The sequence below is a fragment of the Pan paniscus genome, chromosome 3, assembly GCF_029289425.2.
Source record: "Pan paniscus chromosome 3, NHGRI_mPanPan1-v2.0_pri, whole genome shotgun sequence".
Classification (NCBI taxonomy): domain Eukaryota; kingdom Metazoa; phylum Chordata; class Mammalia; order Primates; family Hominidae; genus Pan; species Pan paniscus.
Window position 1 is genome coordinate 87,057,834 of NC_073252.2, and position 17,965 is coordinate 87,075,798.

Below are 17,965 nucleotides of genomic sequence, written 5' to 3' on the forward strand. Positions count from 1 at the left end.
GTTAGTCAATGGACATAGAAACTGACTTTATTGGAACCAATTTGTGTCCCACTTCAAGAGTCCACACACACATACAGACACACAAAGATACACACAGACACACACAGACACACACACGTACGTACTACAAATATCTAGTACTCATTATACTGTCTGAAGTATTAATATCTTCAGCAGCAGGATATTTCAGTAGTTGCTACATATATGTATAAGTATGTAAGTCCTAAATGTTGGGGTTCAAAAAGCTATACCCCAAAATATGGTGCTTTGGCATGCTGGGTATTTTTAATTAAAATGTCTCAGAAATAAGCCTCAGAACCAAGGTCTCTCTCTGCCTTTCCACTCTCCTGCCCTGCCCTCAGTCTCTCTTTTTCTTTCCTAAAGCACTGAGAGTGACTCTCTCTGGAATTTCCTTATCTGATTAAGGAAGCTTCTTTCCAAAAGAAATGCAATTGTCTTAAGATCTACTTCCTGAGAATCTCATCAAATAACCATGAACAATTAACCATCAGAAAAGAGACTAAAAGCTGTCACCATATCCACACTGACTTTTCATCTATTCTTCTGAGGACAGCTCCAAGAGATTGGCTGGGAGACTTTATCTGCATAAAAACACAACCTTCATTCACAGTGAAGTTCCACCCCTCACCTTTCCACCACCTCACCATAGCTCAGGGAAACGCTGTCCCAGGCCATGCTCTTTGAACCCATTCATTCACTTTAAAAATTATTTACTACCTCTCTAAAATTACCTGCAGCTCCGTACTTCTCTCTTCCCCAAAAAGAAGGCATTTAAGCTTCAACCACCTGGCCCTTCTTTGAATCTCATATTTGAGGGGCTCTCATATCCATATACATATTAATAAATTTGTAACTCTTTTTCTCCTATTAATCTATTGCCAATTGTTTCAATAAAATTGCAGAAAGGGCAGAGGAAAAGCTTTCTCTTCACTCCTACACAAAGAAAAAAGTAGTGTATCAGCTCATTGAATGTATTAATGTGTGACTTAGTTCTCCCTTTTTGTCACGATGTTTAAAATTTTTTTTGTTGTTCTCCAAAAGCTATCTTTTTCCAGATATGCTATGGTACAACTGTTGAAAATGTATTTCCTCCTACAGTAAAACCGAGACAGCACAATCAAAGGCCAGCCTTAAGGAGAAGGGTAGAAATGATTGAGAATTACTCATCTACCAGAGTGAATAATCTCTTACACTGTGTGATTTTTATGTCAACTTTAACTGAAATTTTATACATGCTTTGGATACAAATTAAGGGAAAATATAAAGTTTTATACATGAGTCAGTGTGCATTCCAGTCAAGGTAGAGATCAATATATTGCAGGTCAAGGGAAAGAAGTAAAGATCTAATCAGACAATCAGAGATGACTACCAATCTTCATGACCTATCTGCTGCCTCATTCTACACATTTTCAGTTCTATATTGTTTCTTTTATAAAGCTAGAAAAATAGAAAGGCCACCTCTGCAGTAAAATAAAAGTCAGTATTTTACACACAGATAAATCAGATTTTGAAGGAAACTCTTTGGGGTGATAAAAAAAGAATAACCACATGGATACCTGGATGCTACTAAGCCTCAGAGTTAAAAGGAAGACAGAGTGACACACAGGGTGCTGAAAAGTTTTGAGCCTGGAAACAAGGTCATCCTGCAGTTTCACTAAGAAAACTTAATCTACAGGGCTGGTCTACCATCTGGTGACCATTTGGTGACCATTTGGTGTCTGTGTGTCAAAAATTGCTCAGATATTTCTAAACACTTCAGAATGCCATCAGAAGCTACAGCAAATTGCAGCTCTTTCTGAAACACACACAAAAAAAGAGGATCTGGCCTGAGTGTGATTTTTTAAGTGAGCAGTTAAGGTGATAATAAGGAAGAAGATATTTCTCATTTAATACATTTTAGAAAATAAAATGTCCCTATGGAATACAATAGCAACTTGAAACATAAATATGTGTAATTCTCATACAGATATATGCATTTTGTATATAGTACAATCAAAATTTAAATTACAGCATTCTGCAAATTATATAATTGACAATTTTTGATTATTACAAAAGGTTTTGTACAAGCACCAGCAGAATAATTTAGAAATTCATAAATTCTAAAAATTCTAAAACTCCAGAAATATGCACATTTTCCCAAGGATTTTATTTCAGTGTTATTTATTAATGCTACTGTGTTATAACAACCATTCATTTCTACAGTTCAAGGATACACAAACATTTATCAACTGAGCTTCTCCACCATCACTTTCAGCAATCATGCTGAAACAGAAACTCCAGAATTACTAAACGAAAATAGAAATATAAAACAGAAAAATGTCACACACATACTCAAAAGTAATAAATTAATGGTTACTTCAATTCCTTCTCAAGCTAGCCACAAGATTTCTCTAATAGCTATAATGAAGCATTCATGTTTAACTATTCAGGGACAAGAAAGTCTAAAATGCTTGAAAGTGCTCTACTTTAAATCAAGTTGACTTAACGGAATAAATCAGCATGCATCTTTCACCTTTTTTGGAAACTAAAGTGCACAAATATGCTGAATGCCATCCCAAATCCTGCCTAATACCCATTTAAGTAGATAGGAATTTAAGTAACAAATCTTTCCCCACCTCCTGGGAAGGAAAAATAAGTTACACAAACATCTCATCAAAACAAGGAAGGCAAGGCCCTCTCCTAAAAACTGGCAGTGAACACAGAAGACAGAAGAAGGCCTATACTTACACAGATGGCTAGAGCTCCTGCCCCCATTCTCTCAGGAAGCGTCTGGAAGAACTGAGGAAGACCAGACGAAAATATTAAAACGACAGCAAAATACTAAAATTCCATTCAGCACATATTCTTTGATGTGAAAAACAGCTCCCAATCCAAAGGCCCCAAGGTAAGCGAAGAGCAGCTTCTAACATTTTAGGAAGAGTGGTTTTGCTTCTCTTTCCGCTGAACCCACATGGCTGGAAGGACTGCCTGGAGTTGAAATTTGATCCACAGCCTCAGTGCTGGCAAGTAGAGGGAGTCACGTGACACGGGTCTTAAGTCGCTGACATCTTTTTTTCAAACCTGACTCCCTAGATCCTACACACAGGCTTCTTTGGCTCCGAAAACTGCCAGTCACCTGGTGGCTTTCATTAATAGAACCAACAGTGCATAAAGTGAAAACACAGACTTGCTTCCCAGATTCCACACAGCTCTAAGCAAAATGTACGTATTCAGACTCAGGTTTAAAACTGCAGGCACATTATTCATTTTTTCTGAGGCAGTTTTCTCTTCTACTCTTCCTTAGAAACCAGCTAAATTCTACCAAAATTTTCTTCCTTCCATCCTACCCCATCAGAATTGTTTTAAATGAAAATGCTCTATTTTATGTAGCTGTTACTACTTCTAATTATGTATGAGTTGTCTTATAAAAATATACTGATGATAAACATAAACAACATACTTCTAGACAACCATAATTCTACATATGTGATTTGCAGTCTGAAAAATTAGCTAACTGACTTTTCAATAACTTTCTCTTCTACATGCTGTCACTAGAAAAGTTGATAGATTTTAAAATTTACAAATATTTGAACTAATAGCTAAAATAGCCACTTCAGGTAAGCCAAAAGGAAACTATCCTATTTTTATTTTTGTTACCATTTTTTCTGTCAATTTGTTTTTCTTTTTTCTTTTGCTGTACCTATTGACCCATCCTCTAAGTTCTCTCCCCTCACCCCCAACCTCCCAACAGGCCCTGATGTGTGTTGTTTCCCCTTTGTGTCCATGTGTTCTCAATGTTCAACTCCCACTTATGAGTGAGAACATGTGGTGTCTGGTTTTCTGTTCCTGTGGTAGTTTGCTAAGGATGACGGCTTCTAGCTTCATACATGTCCATGCAAAAGACATGATCTTGTTCCTTTTTATGGCTGCATAGTATTCCATGGTGTATATGTACCACATTTTCTTTATCCAGTCTATCATTGATGGGCATTTGAGTGGGTTCCATGTCTTTGCTATTGTAAACAGTGCTGCAATAAACATATGTGTGTATGTGTCTTTATAGCAGAATGATTTATACTCCTTTGGGTATATACCCAGTAATGGGACTGCTGGGTCAAATGGTATTTCTGGTTCTAGATCCTTGAGGAATCTCCATACTGTCTTCCACAATGGTTGAACTAATTACATTCCCATGGACAGTGTAAAAGCGTTCCTATTTCTCCACATCCTCTCCAGCATCTGTTGTTTCCTGACTTTTCGATAATTGCCATTCTAACTGGCTCGAGATAGCATCTCATTGTGGTTTTGATTTGCATTTCTCTGATGATCAGTGATGGTGAGCTTTTCTTCATAGGTTTGTTGGCTACATAAATGTCTTCTTTTGAGAAGTGTCTGTTCATATCCTTTGCCCACTTTTTGATGGGGTAGTTTGTCTTTTTCCTGTAAATTTGTTTAAGTTCCTTATAGATTCTGGATATGAGACCTTTGTCAGATGCATAGTTTGCAAATATTTTCTCCCATTCTGTAGGCTGCTTGTTCACTCTGATGATAGTTTCTTTTGCTGTGCAGAAGCTCTTTAGTTTAATTAGATCCCATTTGTCAATTTTGGCTTCTGTTGCCATTGCTTTTGGCATTTTTGTCTCTGCCCATGTCTATGCCCTGAATGGTATTGCCTAGGTTTTCTTCTAGGGTTTTTATAGTTTTGGGTTTTACATTTAAGTCTTTAATCCATCTTGAGATAATTTTTGTATAAGGTCTAAGGAAGGGGTCCAGTTTCAGTTTTTTGCATATAACTAGCCAGTTTTCCCAGGACCATTTACTGAATGGGAGATCATTTTCCCATTGCTTGTTTTTGTCAGATTTGACGAAGATTAGATTGTTGTATACATGTGGTGTTATTTCTGAGGTCTCCGTTCTGCTCCATTGGTCTGTATGTCTGTTTTGGTACCAGTACTGTGCTGTTTTGGTTACTGTAGCCTTGTAGTATAGTTTGAAGTCAGGTAGCATAATGCCTCCTGCTTTGTTCTTTTTGCTTAGGATTGTCTTGTCTATATGGGGTCTTCTTTGATTCTGGATGAAATTTAAAATAGTTTTTCTAATTCTGTGAAGAATGTCAATGGTAGTTTGATGGGAATAGCATTGAATCTATAGATTACTTTGGGCAGTAGGGCCATTTTCATGATCATGATTCTTCCTATCCACGAGGATAGAATGTTTTTCCATTTGTTTGTGTTCTCTTTTATATCCTTGAGCAGTGGTTTGTAGTTCTCCTTGAAGAGGTCCTTCACATCCCTTGATAGCTGTATACCTATGTATTTTATTCTCTTTGTAGCAATTGTGAATGGGAGTTCATTCATGATTTGCCTCTCTGCTTGCCTATTGTTGGTGTAAATGAATGCTTGTGATTTTTATACATTGATTTTGTATCCTGAGACCTTGCTGAAGTTCCTTATCAGTTCAAGAAGTTTTGGGGCTGAGATGATGGGGCTTCCTAAATATAAAATCAAGTCGTCTGCAAACAGAGATAACTTGATTTCTTCTCTTCCTATTTGAATACCCTTTATTTCTTTCTCTTGTTTGATTGCCTTGGCCAGAACTTCCAATACTATGTTGAATACGAGTGGTGAGAGAGGGCATCCTTGTCTTGCACCAGTTTTCAAAGGGAATGCTTCCAGCTTTTGCCCATTCAATATGATATTGGCTGTGGATCTCTCATAAATAGCTTTTATTATTTTGAGATCTGTTCCATCAATAACTAGTTTATTGAGAGTTTTTTACATGAAGGGATGCTGAATTTTATCAAAGGCCTTTTCTGCATCTGTTGAGATAATCATGTGGTTTTTGTCTTTGGTTCTGTTTATGTGATGGATTATATTTATTGATTTGTGTATGTTGAACCAGCCTTGCATCCCAGAGATGAAGCCGACTTGATCATGGTGGATAAGTTTTTTGATGTGCTGCTGGATTCGGTTTGCCAGTATTTTACTGAGGATTTTTCACATCAGTGTTCATCTATGGTATTGGCCTGAAGTTTTTTTGTTGTTGTTGTGTTTCTTCCCAGTTTTGGTACCAGGATGATGCTGGCTTCATAAAATGAGTTAAGGAGGAGTCCCTCCTTCTAAATTGTTTAGAATAGTTTCAGAAGGAATGGTACCAGCTCCTCTTTGTATTTCTGGTAGAATTCAGCTGTGAATCCATCTGGTCCTGGGCTTTTCTGGTTGGTAAGCTATTAATTACTACATCAATTTCAGGCTTGTTATTGGTCTATGCAGGGATTCAACTTCTTCCTGGTTCAGTCTTGGTAAGGTGTATGTATCCAGGAGTTTAATCATTTCTTCTAAATTTTCTAGTTTGTTTGCATAGAGGTGTTTGTAGTATTCTCTGATGGTAGTTTGTATTTCTGTAGGATCAGTGGTGATATCCCTTTTATCATTTTTTATTGGGTCTATTTGATTCTTCCTTCTCTGTTTTCTTCTTTATTAGTCTAGCCAGCAGTCTATCTATTTTGTTAATTTTTTCAAAAAAAAACCAAGCTTCTGGATGTATTTTTTTGGAGGGTTTTTCGTGTCTCTATCTCCTTCAATTCTTCTCTGATCTTAGTTATTTCTTGCCTTATGCTAGCTTTTGGATTAGTTTCCTCTTGCCTCTAACTCTTTTAATTGTGATGTTAGGGTGTCAATTTGAGATCTTTGTAGCTTTCTGATGTGGGCATTTAGTGCTATAAATTTCCCTCTTAACACTGCTTTAGCTGTGTCCCAGATATTTTGCTACGTTCTTTGTTCTCATTGGTTTCAAAGAACTTCTTTGAATTTCTGCCTTAATTTCATTATTTACCCAGAGGTCATTCAGGAGCAGGCTGTTCAATTTCCATGAAATTGTGTGGTTTTGAGTGAGTTTATTAATCCTGACTTCTAATTTGATTGCACTGAGAGACTGTTTATGATTTCAGTTCTTTTACATTTGCTGAGGAGTGTTTTACTTCCAATTACATGGTAAATTTTAGAATAATTGCCATGTGGCACTGAGAACAATTTATAGTCTGTTTATTTGGGGTAGAGAGTTCTATAGACATCTATTAGGTCCACTTGATCCAGAGCTGAGTTCAAATCCTGAATATCCTTGTTAGTTTTCTGTCTCTTTGATCTGTCTAATACTGATAGTAAGATGTTAAAGTCTTCCACTAATATTGTGTGGGAGTCTAAGTCTCTTTGTAGGTCTCTAAGAACTTGTTTTCTGAATCTGGGTGCTCCTGTATTGGGTGCATATATATTCAGAATAGTTAGCTCTTCTTGTTGAATTGTTCCCTTTACCAATATGTAATGCCCTTCCTTGTCTTTTTTATCTTTGTTGGTTTAAAGTCTTAAAGTCTGTTTAGTCAGAGACTAGGATTGCCACCCCTGGTTTTTTTGTTTTTTGTTTTTTTTGCTTTGCATTTGCTTGGCAAATTTTCCTCCATTCCTTTATTTTGAGCCTGTGTGTGTCTTTGCATGTAAGATGGGTCTCTTGAATACAGCACACTGATGGGTCTTGACTCCTTACCCAATTTGCCAGTCTATGTCTTGTAATGGGGGCATTTAGCCCATTTACATTTAAGATTAGTATTGTTATGTGTGAATTTGATCCTGTCATCATAGTGCTATTTGGTTATTTTGCACACTAGTTAATGCAGTTTCTTTGTAGTGTCATTGGTCTTTATATTTTGGTGTGTTTTTGTAGTGGCTGGTACTGGTTTTTCCTTTCCATATTTAGTGCTTCTTTCAGGAGCTCTTGAAGGGCAGGCCTGGTGGTAACAAAATCCCTCAGCATTTGCTTGTCTGGAAAGGATTTTATTTCTCCTTTGCTTAAGAAGCTTAGTTTGGCTGGATGTGAAATTCTGTGTTGAAAATTCTTTCTTAAAGATTGTTGAATATTGACCCCCAATCTCTTCTAGCTTGTAGAGTTTCTGCTGAGAGTTCTGCTGTTAGTCTCATGGGCTTCCTTTTGTAGGTAAACTGGACTTTCACTCTGGGTGCCCTTAACAGTTTTTCCTTCACTTTGACCTTCGAGAATCTGATGATTGTGTGTCTTGGGGTTGCTCTTCTCATGGAGTGTCTTAGTGGTGTTCTATGTATTTCCTGAATTTGCATGTTGGCCTGTCTTGCTAGCTTGGGGAAGTTCTCCTGGATAATATCCTGAATTGTGTTTTCCAGCTTGTTTCCATTCTCCCCTTCTCCTTCTGGTACTCAAATCAATTGTAGGTTCAGTCTTTCCATGAAGTCCCATATTTCTTGGAGGCTTTGTTCCTTCCTTTTCATTATTTTTTCCCTACTCTTGTCTGCATATCTTATTTCAGCAAGGTGGTCTTCAAACTCTGATATCCTTTCTTCCACTTGGTCAATTCAGCTGTTGATACTTATGTATGCTTTACAAAGTACTTATGCTGTTTTTTTCAGCTCCATTGGGTCATTTATGTTCCTCTCTAAACTGGTTATTCTAATTAACAATTCCTGTAACCTTTTATCGAGGTTCTTAGCTTCTTTGCATTGGGTTAGAACACGATCCTTTACCTCACCATAGTTTTTTATTACTCATCTTCTGAAGCCTACTTCTGTCAATTTGTCTATCTCATCCTCTATCCAGTTCTGTGCCCTTGACAGAGAGACGTGATCATCTGGAGGAGAAGAGGCACTCTGGCCTTTTGGGTTTTCAGCATTTTTTTGTTCATTCTTTCTTATCATTGTGAGTTTGTCTAGTTTCAGTCTTTGAGGCTGCTGACCCTTGGATGGGGTTTTTGTGGGGCCTTTTTGTTGTTGATGCTGTTATTGTTGCTTTCTGCTTGTTTTTCTTTCAGTAGTCATGTCCCTCTTCTGTAGGGCTGCTGCAGTTTGCTGGGGGTTTGCTTCAGGCCTTATTCATCGGATTCACTCCCATGCCTGGAGATGTCACTCAAGGAGGCTGGAGAGCAGCAAAGATGGGTACTTGCTCCTTCTTCTGGGACCTCTGACCTCAAGGGGCACCAACCTGATGCCAGTAGGATTGATCCCGTATAGGATGTTTGACAACCCCTGTTGGAGGGTCTCACCCAGTTGGGTGGCATGGGGAGCAGGAACCGTTTAATGAAGCACTTTGTCCCTTGGTGGAGAGGGTGTATTTTGCTGGGGCAAAACCCACTTGTCTGGGCTGCCTGGATTCCTCAGAACTACCAGGAGTAGAGGCTAAGTCTGCTGGTCCACAGAGACTGTGGCCACCCCTCCCACTATGGGCTTGGGCCCCGGGAGATCCAAATTCTGTCCCTCAGCCTCTGGCTGGAGTTATTGGAGATCCTGCAGGGAAGACCTGCCCACTGAGGAAGGATGGGTCAGGGTTAGACCTGAAGAGGCACTCTAGCTGCCGACTGCCACAGCTGGTTTGTTGGGCTGTGGGGACAAGTCATGGCACCAAGCTGTCCAGCCTCCCTGGCCCTAGCAGGGGAAAAGTGCAGCCTCAAGCTATAGAAATGAGTGCCACCCTTCCCTGGCCCAGGGAGCTTAGCATGTTAGGCTGTTGTGAGTCTCAGTGCTGGCTGCTGCAAAAATTAACATATCTACTTCCAATATATTTTCTATGCTTGTTAAAAAACATAATGCAGATCTAATTTATGATAATTTTATATCCTAATTTTTTTCACTTAAAATTGTATCAGAGGCATGCATGCTCCCATGTTACTAACACTATAAGCAAATTAAATCAGAAGTGGTATTACTTTTTGTACACACAACAGTTTCCTTAGTCATTCTCCCATTTTTAGACATTTACATAGTTTCTGATTTTATCTGTGTGCGACAGTAATGCTTTGTCCTTGCTCTGATTCTTTTCTTGTAAAGATTCCTGAAAGTGAAATTTCTGGAATACAAAGAACATGAATGTGGGCTGGGCCAGTGCTCCTGACATGCACTGGCTCTGGCAGTTTCTATTCTACAAGCTACCCTACCCAAGAATGAACATTTTATAAAATATTTCCTAATATTTTAAACTATTCAGTAAGTGAAAATGGTTTCTCAATTTTAAACTTACATTCGTTTTTCTTTTCAGTGAAATTAATGATATAAAAAATCCTCATTAGCCATTTATATTTTCTGTTCTGTGAACTGTTTTCATATTTTTTCCACTTCTCGACTGGAATCTCATCACAGTCTCTTTTATAGGATGCTAAGTCAAACTAAATTTGGCCTCAGAAAGCCTCCAGACTCACAAACTGGAGTTCTGATGAATAAACCACAACCTAACTTTATAGGCAAACAAGCTGAAAACCTAACTTAGGAGTATGCTTCTGTAACAATAGCTGGGTCTCATAGCTGGGTCTCAGCCAATCCCAGCAGCCATACCTTAACCGTTTTCGGAAAAACGGGCTAACCTTACTAGAGACAACTTAAAATTAAGATGGCCACAGTGGGGAAGTTTTAATTGGGATAAAATTATTTATTTGAAATGTATATTAGGAAAAAAATGAAAAACCCACAAAAACAATGGGATGTATTATTTAATTGGTATGCAGAGCATCTACAAGACTAAATAAATTTAAAACTGCCTCCTTAAAATATTCTTTGCAAAAAACAAATAAGCTTAAGTAACAGATGAAAGAGGACTATACTCTGCATAAACTAACCCCAACTGTTCCCTCTCTTTATCCAACTCTACCTAAATACTCTGAGTGTCCACTAACCTCTTTGCTAAATTACTCTTTCACCCTGAAGATGGTGATAAGAGAAGTTAGACTCCGTACAAAGCAAGGCCCTCTGATCAGCCAGGCCTTTCTGCCATAACCTTTACTCATGGTCTAAGCTTAGAGTCATGGTAAAGGACTTCCTTGATCTAAGGGAAAATCCTCAAAACTTTACTAAGGAATGTAGAATCCTCATAGGAGCTTATGATCCAGGACTCCCTAATCTTTGCCACTTTACTCACATGATATTAGGGCTTTACGAAGCATGAAAATGAATCATAGGGGCAGAATGGGACAAATGCGAGGAAGGTATTAAAGACTCCTCCAAAACCTCCTCATGGGGAGGGCCAAAATGAGCTAGAAAAATTGCTGAAAACCATTTAAATTCAATTCATAAGATTCTTCCACAAAAAATTGATTGGTTCATCACATAATCTTTCAGGCAAAAAGGATGACCCAGTTTCAGATTACAGAATTCACTTAGAAACACTATTTGTGAAACACTCTGGGCTCAAAATACAATGAGTATTTCCTGCAGGGACTGAAACAGCATTAACTGTTGTATTTATAAATGCACTCTGTCCTAAACTTAGTAGTTTAATTAAAAAACATAAACTAGGATGGGAAATTACAGATATGACTAAATGGTTGGCCTTAGCTGAACATTTTGAGAGGACTCTAGAGCAAGAAAAAACCCAAAAAGCTAACAAGCCTATGTCACTCCAATTACAACAGTTACCAAGACTAAAGGGACTTTCTCATTTTTATTTTAAATCACAATCAGGAGGTCCTACAACAAGAAATTCTTTACCCCAAGGTGTCTCCACCTTGTACACTGGAAAAGAGATGGTTGGGTTTTATATCAGTCCACCAATAAGCCTCCTTTTAGACCACGAGAGAGAACCCAAGAGATTTTAACTCTTATGATGATAATCAACATGTAAGAGGTTCTAAGGTATTCTCCAGCAAACTGTTCCTAATAATACTCTTAAATAAACATAAAGAAACAAGTTAAAATAAGTGGAGAGTCTTGTACAATCCTGGTGGATACTAGAGCCACCTTATCTACCATAAATCCCACTTTAATACATGAACAAATCCCTCAGAGTAAGAAGGTCATTTCTGTGCTGGAGTTTCGAATCAAGCTCAAGAAGTTCCCATATCTGAACCTGTCCAATTGACTTTAGGGTAATTAAAAAAAAAACATATATTTTACCATGTGATAATGCTCCAGAAAACTTGCTAGGGCAAGACTTAATTTCAAAGCCAAAAGAGCATATAAAATTCTCCTCTGGCTGGGTATGGTGGCTGATGCCTGTAATCCCAGCACTTCAGGAGGGTGAAGTGGAAGGATTACTCGAGCTCAGGACTTCAAGATCAGCCTGGGCAATATTGCAAGACCTTGTCTCAATTAAAAAAAAATTCTTGGCCAGGTGCAGTGGCTCACACCTGTAATCCCAGCACTTTGGGAGGCCAAGGTGGGCGGATCACCTGTGGTTGGGAGTTCGAGACCAGCCTGATCAACATGGAGAAATCCCATCTCTACTAAAAATACAAAATTAGCCTGGCATGGTGGTGCATGTGTAATCCCAGCTACGTGGGAGGCTGAGGCAGGAGAATAGCTTGAACCTGGGAGGTGGAGGTTGCAGTGAGCCAAGATCACGCCATTGCACTCCAGCCTAGGCAACAAGAGCAAAGCTCCGTCACAAAAAAAAAAAAAAAAAAAAAAAATTCTCCTCAGAGGGAGACTAATGTTAGAGTTTCTGGACTCTCCTGAACCAGAAATATTATGCTCGCTACAGCTAGAAATTGGTAAGTTTGAAATTCAGGCTTATAATACCCCTGACCTATTTAAAATACCTGAATGTTTATGGGTCTCTTCCTCAACTGATATAGGGAGGATTAAAAGTGTGGAACTTATAAAAGTTCAAGTAGATCATTCTAAACCTTGGCCTAAATTACCCCAATATCCACTAAAATCTGAAGCAATTCAAGGGCCTTCACCAACTGTAGAAGATTTAATTAAACAAAGACTTACAATTCTGTGTACCAGTCCTTGTGACACTCAAATTCTACCACTTAAAAAAATCAATGAATGAGGTCAGAGATTTGTTCAAGATTTACAGGAAATTAATAAAATTGTACTACTAAGGTTTCCTGTAGTCCCAAATCCTAATACTTTTATTATCTAATGCCCTTGCTGATTCAAAGTGGTTGACAATAATAAACCTCTATTCAGCCTTCTTTAGCATTCTAATTCAGAGTCGACACTTGTTTGCTTTCATTGGAAAAATCAGCAGTACACCCAGAGTGTAATGGGTTTATTGAAGCCTCTTCATATTTTTCCCAGGCATTGCATCAGGACTTTATAACCCTATAGTTTCCTGAAATACTCCTCTTATTCAGTATGTAGATGACCTGTTGTTATAATCTCCCACTAAAGATCTCTGAAATTGACTCAATTTACTTTTTACAGCAACTAACATAAAGGTCACAAAGTTTCAGTGAAAAAAACCAGTGTTCAGAAGAAAACGTTCACTATTTGGGACATGACTTGACACTAAAAGGATTTCTTTTTTGCTGAGAGAATAAAAACTACTCAAAGTTTTCCTTAGCCTGCAACCAAAAGACAATTAAGAGATTTTCTTGGTCTTGCAGGATATTGCTGGGTCACAAATTTTTCCTTAATGGCATCATCATTGTGTGAGCTCATTAGAAAGGCAATACCAGAGCCTTTGGGAAAATAGTCATGGGTAGGCTTTTAGCCAAATGAAATTGGCCTTAAAACAGCCCCTAGCTTTAGGACTTCCTAATTATACTAAATATTTTACCTTGTTTGTCCATGAACATAACAATCAGGCATTAGGAGTTCTTACCTAAGAACATGAAGGCAAAATAGGCCCACTGCATATTATAGCCTGCAACTAAACTCAGTAGCTAAAGTATAGCCTAATTGCTTAAAAGCAGTAGCAGCAGCAGCTATGTTGGTAGAAGCTTAATCTGAGCTGATTTCAGGGAATGAAGATAATTTGCAAGTCCCACATGCTGTGGAAAATCTATTAAATTCCAACCAAACTCAGCATTTTTCAGCAATTAAACTAACATGAAATTCTCCTATCTCCTTCCAATCTCCACCTAAAATGCTACAGTCTACTTCATCCTGCTATTCTATTCTCTCTGCCTGATGATGGTGAAGGTCACAAATACATTACGTGTAGCATCAGCAATAGTGGCCCATCGCATTGATTAAAATACTCTGTTGGATAATCCTGCACTAATACTTTTTGTTCAGGGGTCCCATGCCGAAAACTCAGAAGGAAAATATCAGGCACGCTATGTCCTTACGACGCAAAATGAGCTAACAGAGAAGGAAACTCTTCCTGAATTTAAGTCAGCTCAACCTGTGGAGCTTTTTGCTCTCTCCAGAGTTTGTTGTATAGCTAAAGACAAGTCAGTAAATACTTATGCAGACAGTAGATATGCTTTTGAAGCAGTACATGATTTGGGCACATTATGGAAACACTAAAAGCTTCTCACTTCTTGTGGAAACCCCATCAAAAACAGACTCCAACTAGATAAACTCCTTTCTGCTATCCTGTTACTATTACAGATTGCCATTAAGATAAAAGCCCATACTTGTAAAACTGCACCTAAATATCAAGGAATGTCCTAGCAGATTTTTATGCTAAATCAGGTAGTGATGAAACTGTTAGAATATGTAATTTGAAAAACTCCGTAAGATTGATCCAAGTCTACTCTCTTATGATGACCTATTTAATAAACACTACAATTAATCTGATTTGGAAAAACAAAATTGGTATCTAACTGGATATAAATTTTATGTTAAGGGTAGACTCACAGAGGGCCTTCCTAAGTCTTTGAAGCTTCCATTGTTAAAAGTTCTGTACTCTATAACTCATTATGGAATAAACACAATTGGCATGACTTCCCAAATTGCTAAAATAGTTTACAACCTATGTTTGGGTTGTCAAACTCATAATCCAGGGAAAACAATTGAGACTTCAGGTGGCATATTTCCACCACTGATGGATCATTTCAACATTTCCAGATGGACTTCATTCAGTTGCCACCCTCACTGGTATCAGTACTTTCTTGTAATAGTCTGTATGTTTTCTAATTAGGTAGAGGCTTTCCCAAGTAGAAAAGCTGCTGCTGTCACAATAGCAAAGAAATTATTAGAAAATGTATTTCCTGGCCAGGTGCAGTGGCTTATGCCTGTAATCCTAGCACTTTGGGAGGCCGAGGCAGGTGGATCACGAGGTCAGGAGTTGGAGACCAGCCTGATCAACATGGTGAAACCCCGTCTCTACTAAAAATGCAAAAATTAGCCAGGCGTGGTGGCACACACCTGTAATCCCAGCTACTCAGGAGGCTGAGGTGGGAGAATCACTTGAACCCAGGAGGTGGAGGTTTGCAGTGAGCCAAGATCACATCACTGCACTCCAACCTGGGCAACAGAGCAAGACTCCGTCTCAAAAAAAAAAAAAAAAGAAAAGAAAAAAAAAAAGAAAGAAAATGTATTTCCTTTATGTGATATCCCTGAGGAAATCTCCAGTGATAGGGAAACTCATTCTACTGGGTTAAGTTATGGAGTAGTTAAATAAGGTACTACAGGCACAATGGTCCCAGCCAATCCCAGCAGCCATACCTCAACAAGTCACAGGCAGTCAACTGTTCAAAACAAGTTAAAATAAGGAAAATGCTGAGCTGTAACCAATCCTGCTGTTTCTGTACCTCACTTCTGTTTTCTGTGTGTCTGGCATGCTCTGCACCCCCACCTTACAGTCCTTGCCCTATGCATCTCTTTCTGTATCCTTTATAACCACTAACTTAACCACTTTCCTTTTCCTGTTCACAAATCTTATCGACCATGCAGCAGCCCTGAAGTCTCAATCTGTTTAGATTCTGGAGGCTATTTCAGTATGAATCATTTTTGTTTCTTTTTTCTTGCTCGATTAAGCTCAAATTTAATATGTTTAAAGTTTTTCTTTTAACATAGGGTCAACTGCATGGATTAAATAATATAGTCGATAAAAAGCACTTAGTATAGTACCTGGAAAATGCTAATAAAAACTAACATTTTTGGATGCTTATTACATGGTTTGATTATATATCTATTTGGAATTTATTTTGAAATACAGTAAAATATGAGGATCTAAACTGATTTTTTTACTTTTCATCTAACTACTACAACCCAGATGTGCTAACAATCTTCAGAACCCAATCTTTCTGATACTATTGGATCCTGTTCTCCCTGTTAGCTGTGGCTGAGCCCATTGTTGTCCAGTTACAGACTAAATTTCTTGACCTTTCATGTAGACAGATATGGTCATGTAATCATGTACTCATTAGCAGAATGTGAATGCATAAGTATTTGCAACTTTTGTGTCACATGCTTAACAGAAAACTCCCTTACTACACATTTCTTCTTTTTCCCTTTTATCACAAGCTGTAATGCAGGTGGGCTAGAAACCTAGCTTCAATCACTGAGAAGGAGGACAATGTCCCAGGGGATGACAGAGTAATTAAACGGAAGGAATCTAGATCCTTGAATAACCTTATGAAGTACAGCTGCCTTGCAATCCTAGACCAACTAGACTCTTACATGAGAAAAAGATAAAACTCTCATATATGCTATTGTGTGTATATGTATAGTGGTTAGTATATTTGGCTAATATACTAACAAAATAATAGAGCCCAATTTGTTGAGCAAATTTCCCATTTTCCAATTATTTCATATTATTGAAACTCCATATGAAATTCATATACAAACACAATGCCTACACATGCACATACCAGGGTCTTTTTCAAGCTAATATATTTTATCTGTTTTTCTTTCTTCTAGTCTCACTATCATTATATTTGAATAAGTATATCATTAAATATCACTTAAATATCTGATAAAAATAGCCCTCTCTTATCCATATTTTTCAAAATTTTATGCTTTTCTTTCCAATAAATTCTTCATGATAAATTTCAGAAACATTCAGTAAAGGTAGAACAAGTTAGAGCATGTGATATTGTGATATAATAAGAAATATGTATTAAGTCTTCACTCCTGATTTCTGGCACAGAGCTCCTAAAACCCTTAGAATTTTCTGAGTGACAAGGTGATAGGAGAATCTTTTGTTAAAATATTTGGTATTAGTCTATGGTTCCTACCACAAGATCTTTGAAGGCCCCTGGAATCTCTGGAGTGATGAGTATATTTTGTATGCTAAAGAGATGACTAGTGGCTGGGGGCCCCTATAGCTTCAGGATGGGGGCTGGTACAGGATGGCTTCAGGATAGCTTGAAGGCATGATTAGAGGATTGAACCTTTCAGCCCCACCCCTGACACCTGGGGAGGGAAAAGAGGCTGGAGATTCAGTCAATCACCAATGGCCAGTGATTTAATCAACCAAGCCCGCATACTGAAACCTCCATAAAACCCCTGAAATAATGGGGTTGGGAGACCTTCCAGGTTGGTGAACACATGGTGGTGCTGGGAGAGTGGTGTGTCTGGCATGCTCTGCACCCCCACCCTACAGTCCTTGCCCTATGCATCTCTTTCTGTATCCTTTATAACCACTAACTTAAGTAAACTCTTCCTGAGTTACGTGAACCATTCTAGAAAATTATCAAACACAAGCAGAGACTCACAAGAATCCCCATTTGTGGCTGAGAAGTACAGGAAGCTTTGTAGGAGTCTTGTGGGACATCTGAAGTGGGAGCAGTCTTGCGGGACTGAGCCCTTAGCTTGTGAGATTATGATACTCACTCCAGATAGTGCCAGAATTGAACTGAATTCTAGAACACCCAGCTGGTATTGGAGAATTGGTTGGTGTGGAGAAAAAACTCCACACATTTGGTGTCAGCAGATCATACCACAAAAGTTACACATCTTGTCATTGTTTCTCATAAGTATACATACATTTTATATTATTTCTAATATATTTATGTTATTTATAATAGGTATATACAAATTATTTTAACTATTATATTATTTCCTAAGGCTGATATTAGGATTTAAAAAATCAAGTCTTAATTTTCATAACTTCTTATACCATTATAAAGTAAAATTAGTACTGTGCCTACCAAATTTTTATCTGTAATTATTATTCTCTGTGATGACTAGACTTCACTTGCAAAAATAAAATATTCTTTCTTTCTTTTTTTTTTTTGATTCTGAGTTTCACTCTTGTCACCCAGGCTGGAGTGCATGGTGAGATCTTGGCTCACTGCAACCTCCACCTCCCAGGTTCAAGTGATTCTCCTGCAGCC

General features: G+C 38.0%; 1 protein-coding gene across 5 annotated transcripts in view; it reads right to left on the minus strand.

Moving 5' to 3' along the window:
- FAM13A (family with sequence similarity 13 member A) overlaps positions 1–17,965 on the minus strand; it is a 384,547-nt gene that overhangs the window by 328,015 nt on the left and 38,567 nt on the right. For 3 of the 5 annotated variants that reach the window (XM_063603571.1, XM_063603572.1, XM_008963666.5), the window contains exons 1-2: positions 2,929–3,121; positions 2,749–2,799 (exon numbers count right to left, since the gene is read on the minus strand). The exons of 1 other annotated variant lie outside the window; for it this stretch is intronic. In XM_063603571.1, coding sequence (XP_063459641.1) covers positions 2,749–2,775 — 27 coding nt within the window. In that variant the 5' untranslated portion in view covers positions 2,776–2,799; positions 2,929–3,121. Of the gene's footprint in view, positions 1–2,748; positions 3,122–17,965 lie in introns of those variants that run through there. One more of the 5 variants, XM_008963667.4, reaches the window with a different exon arrangement.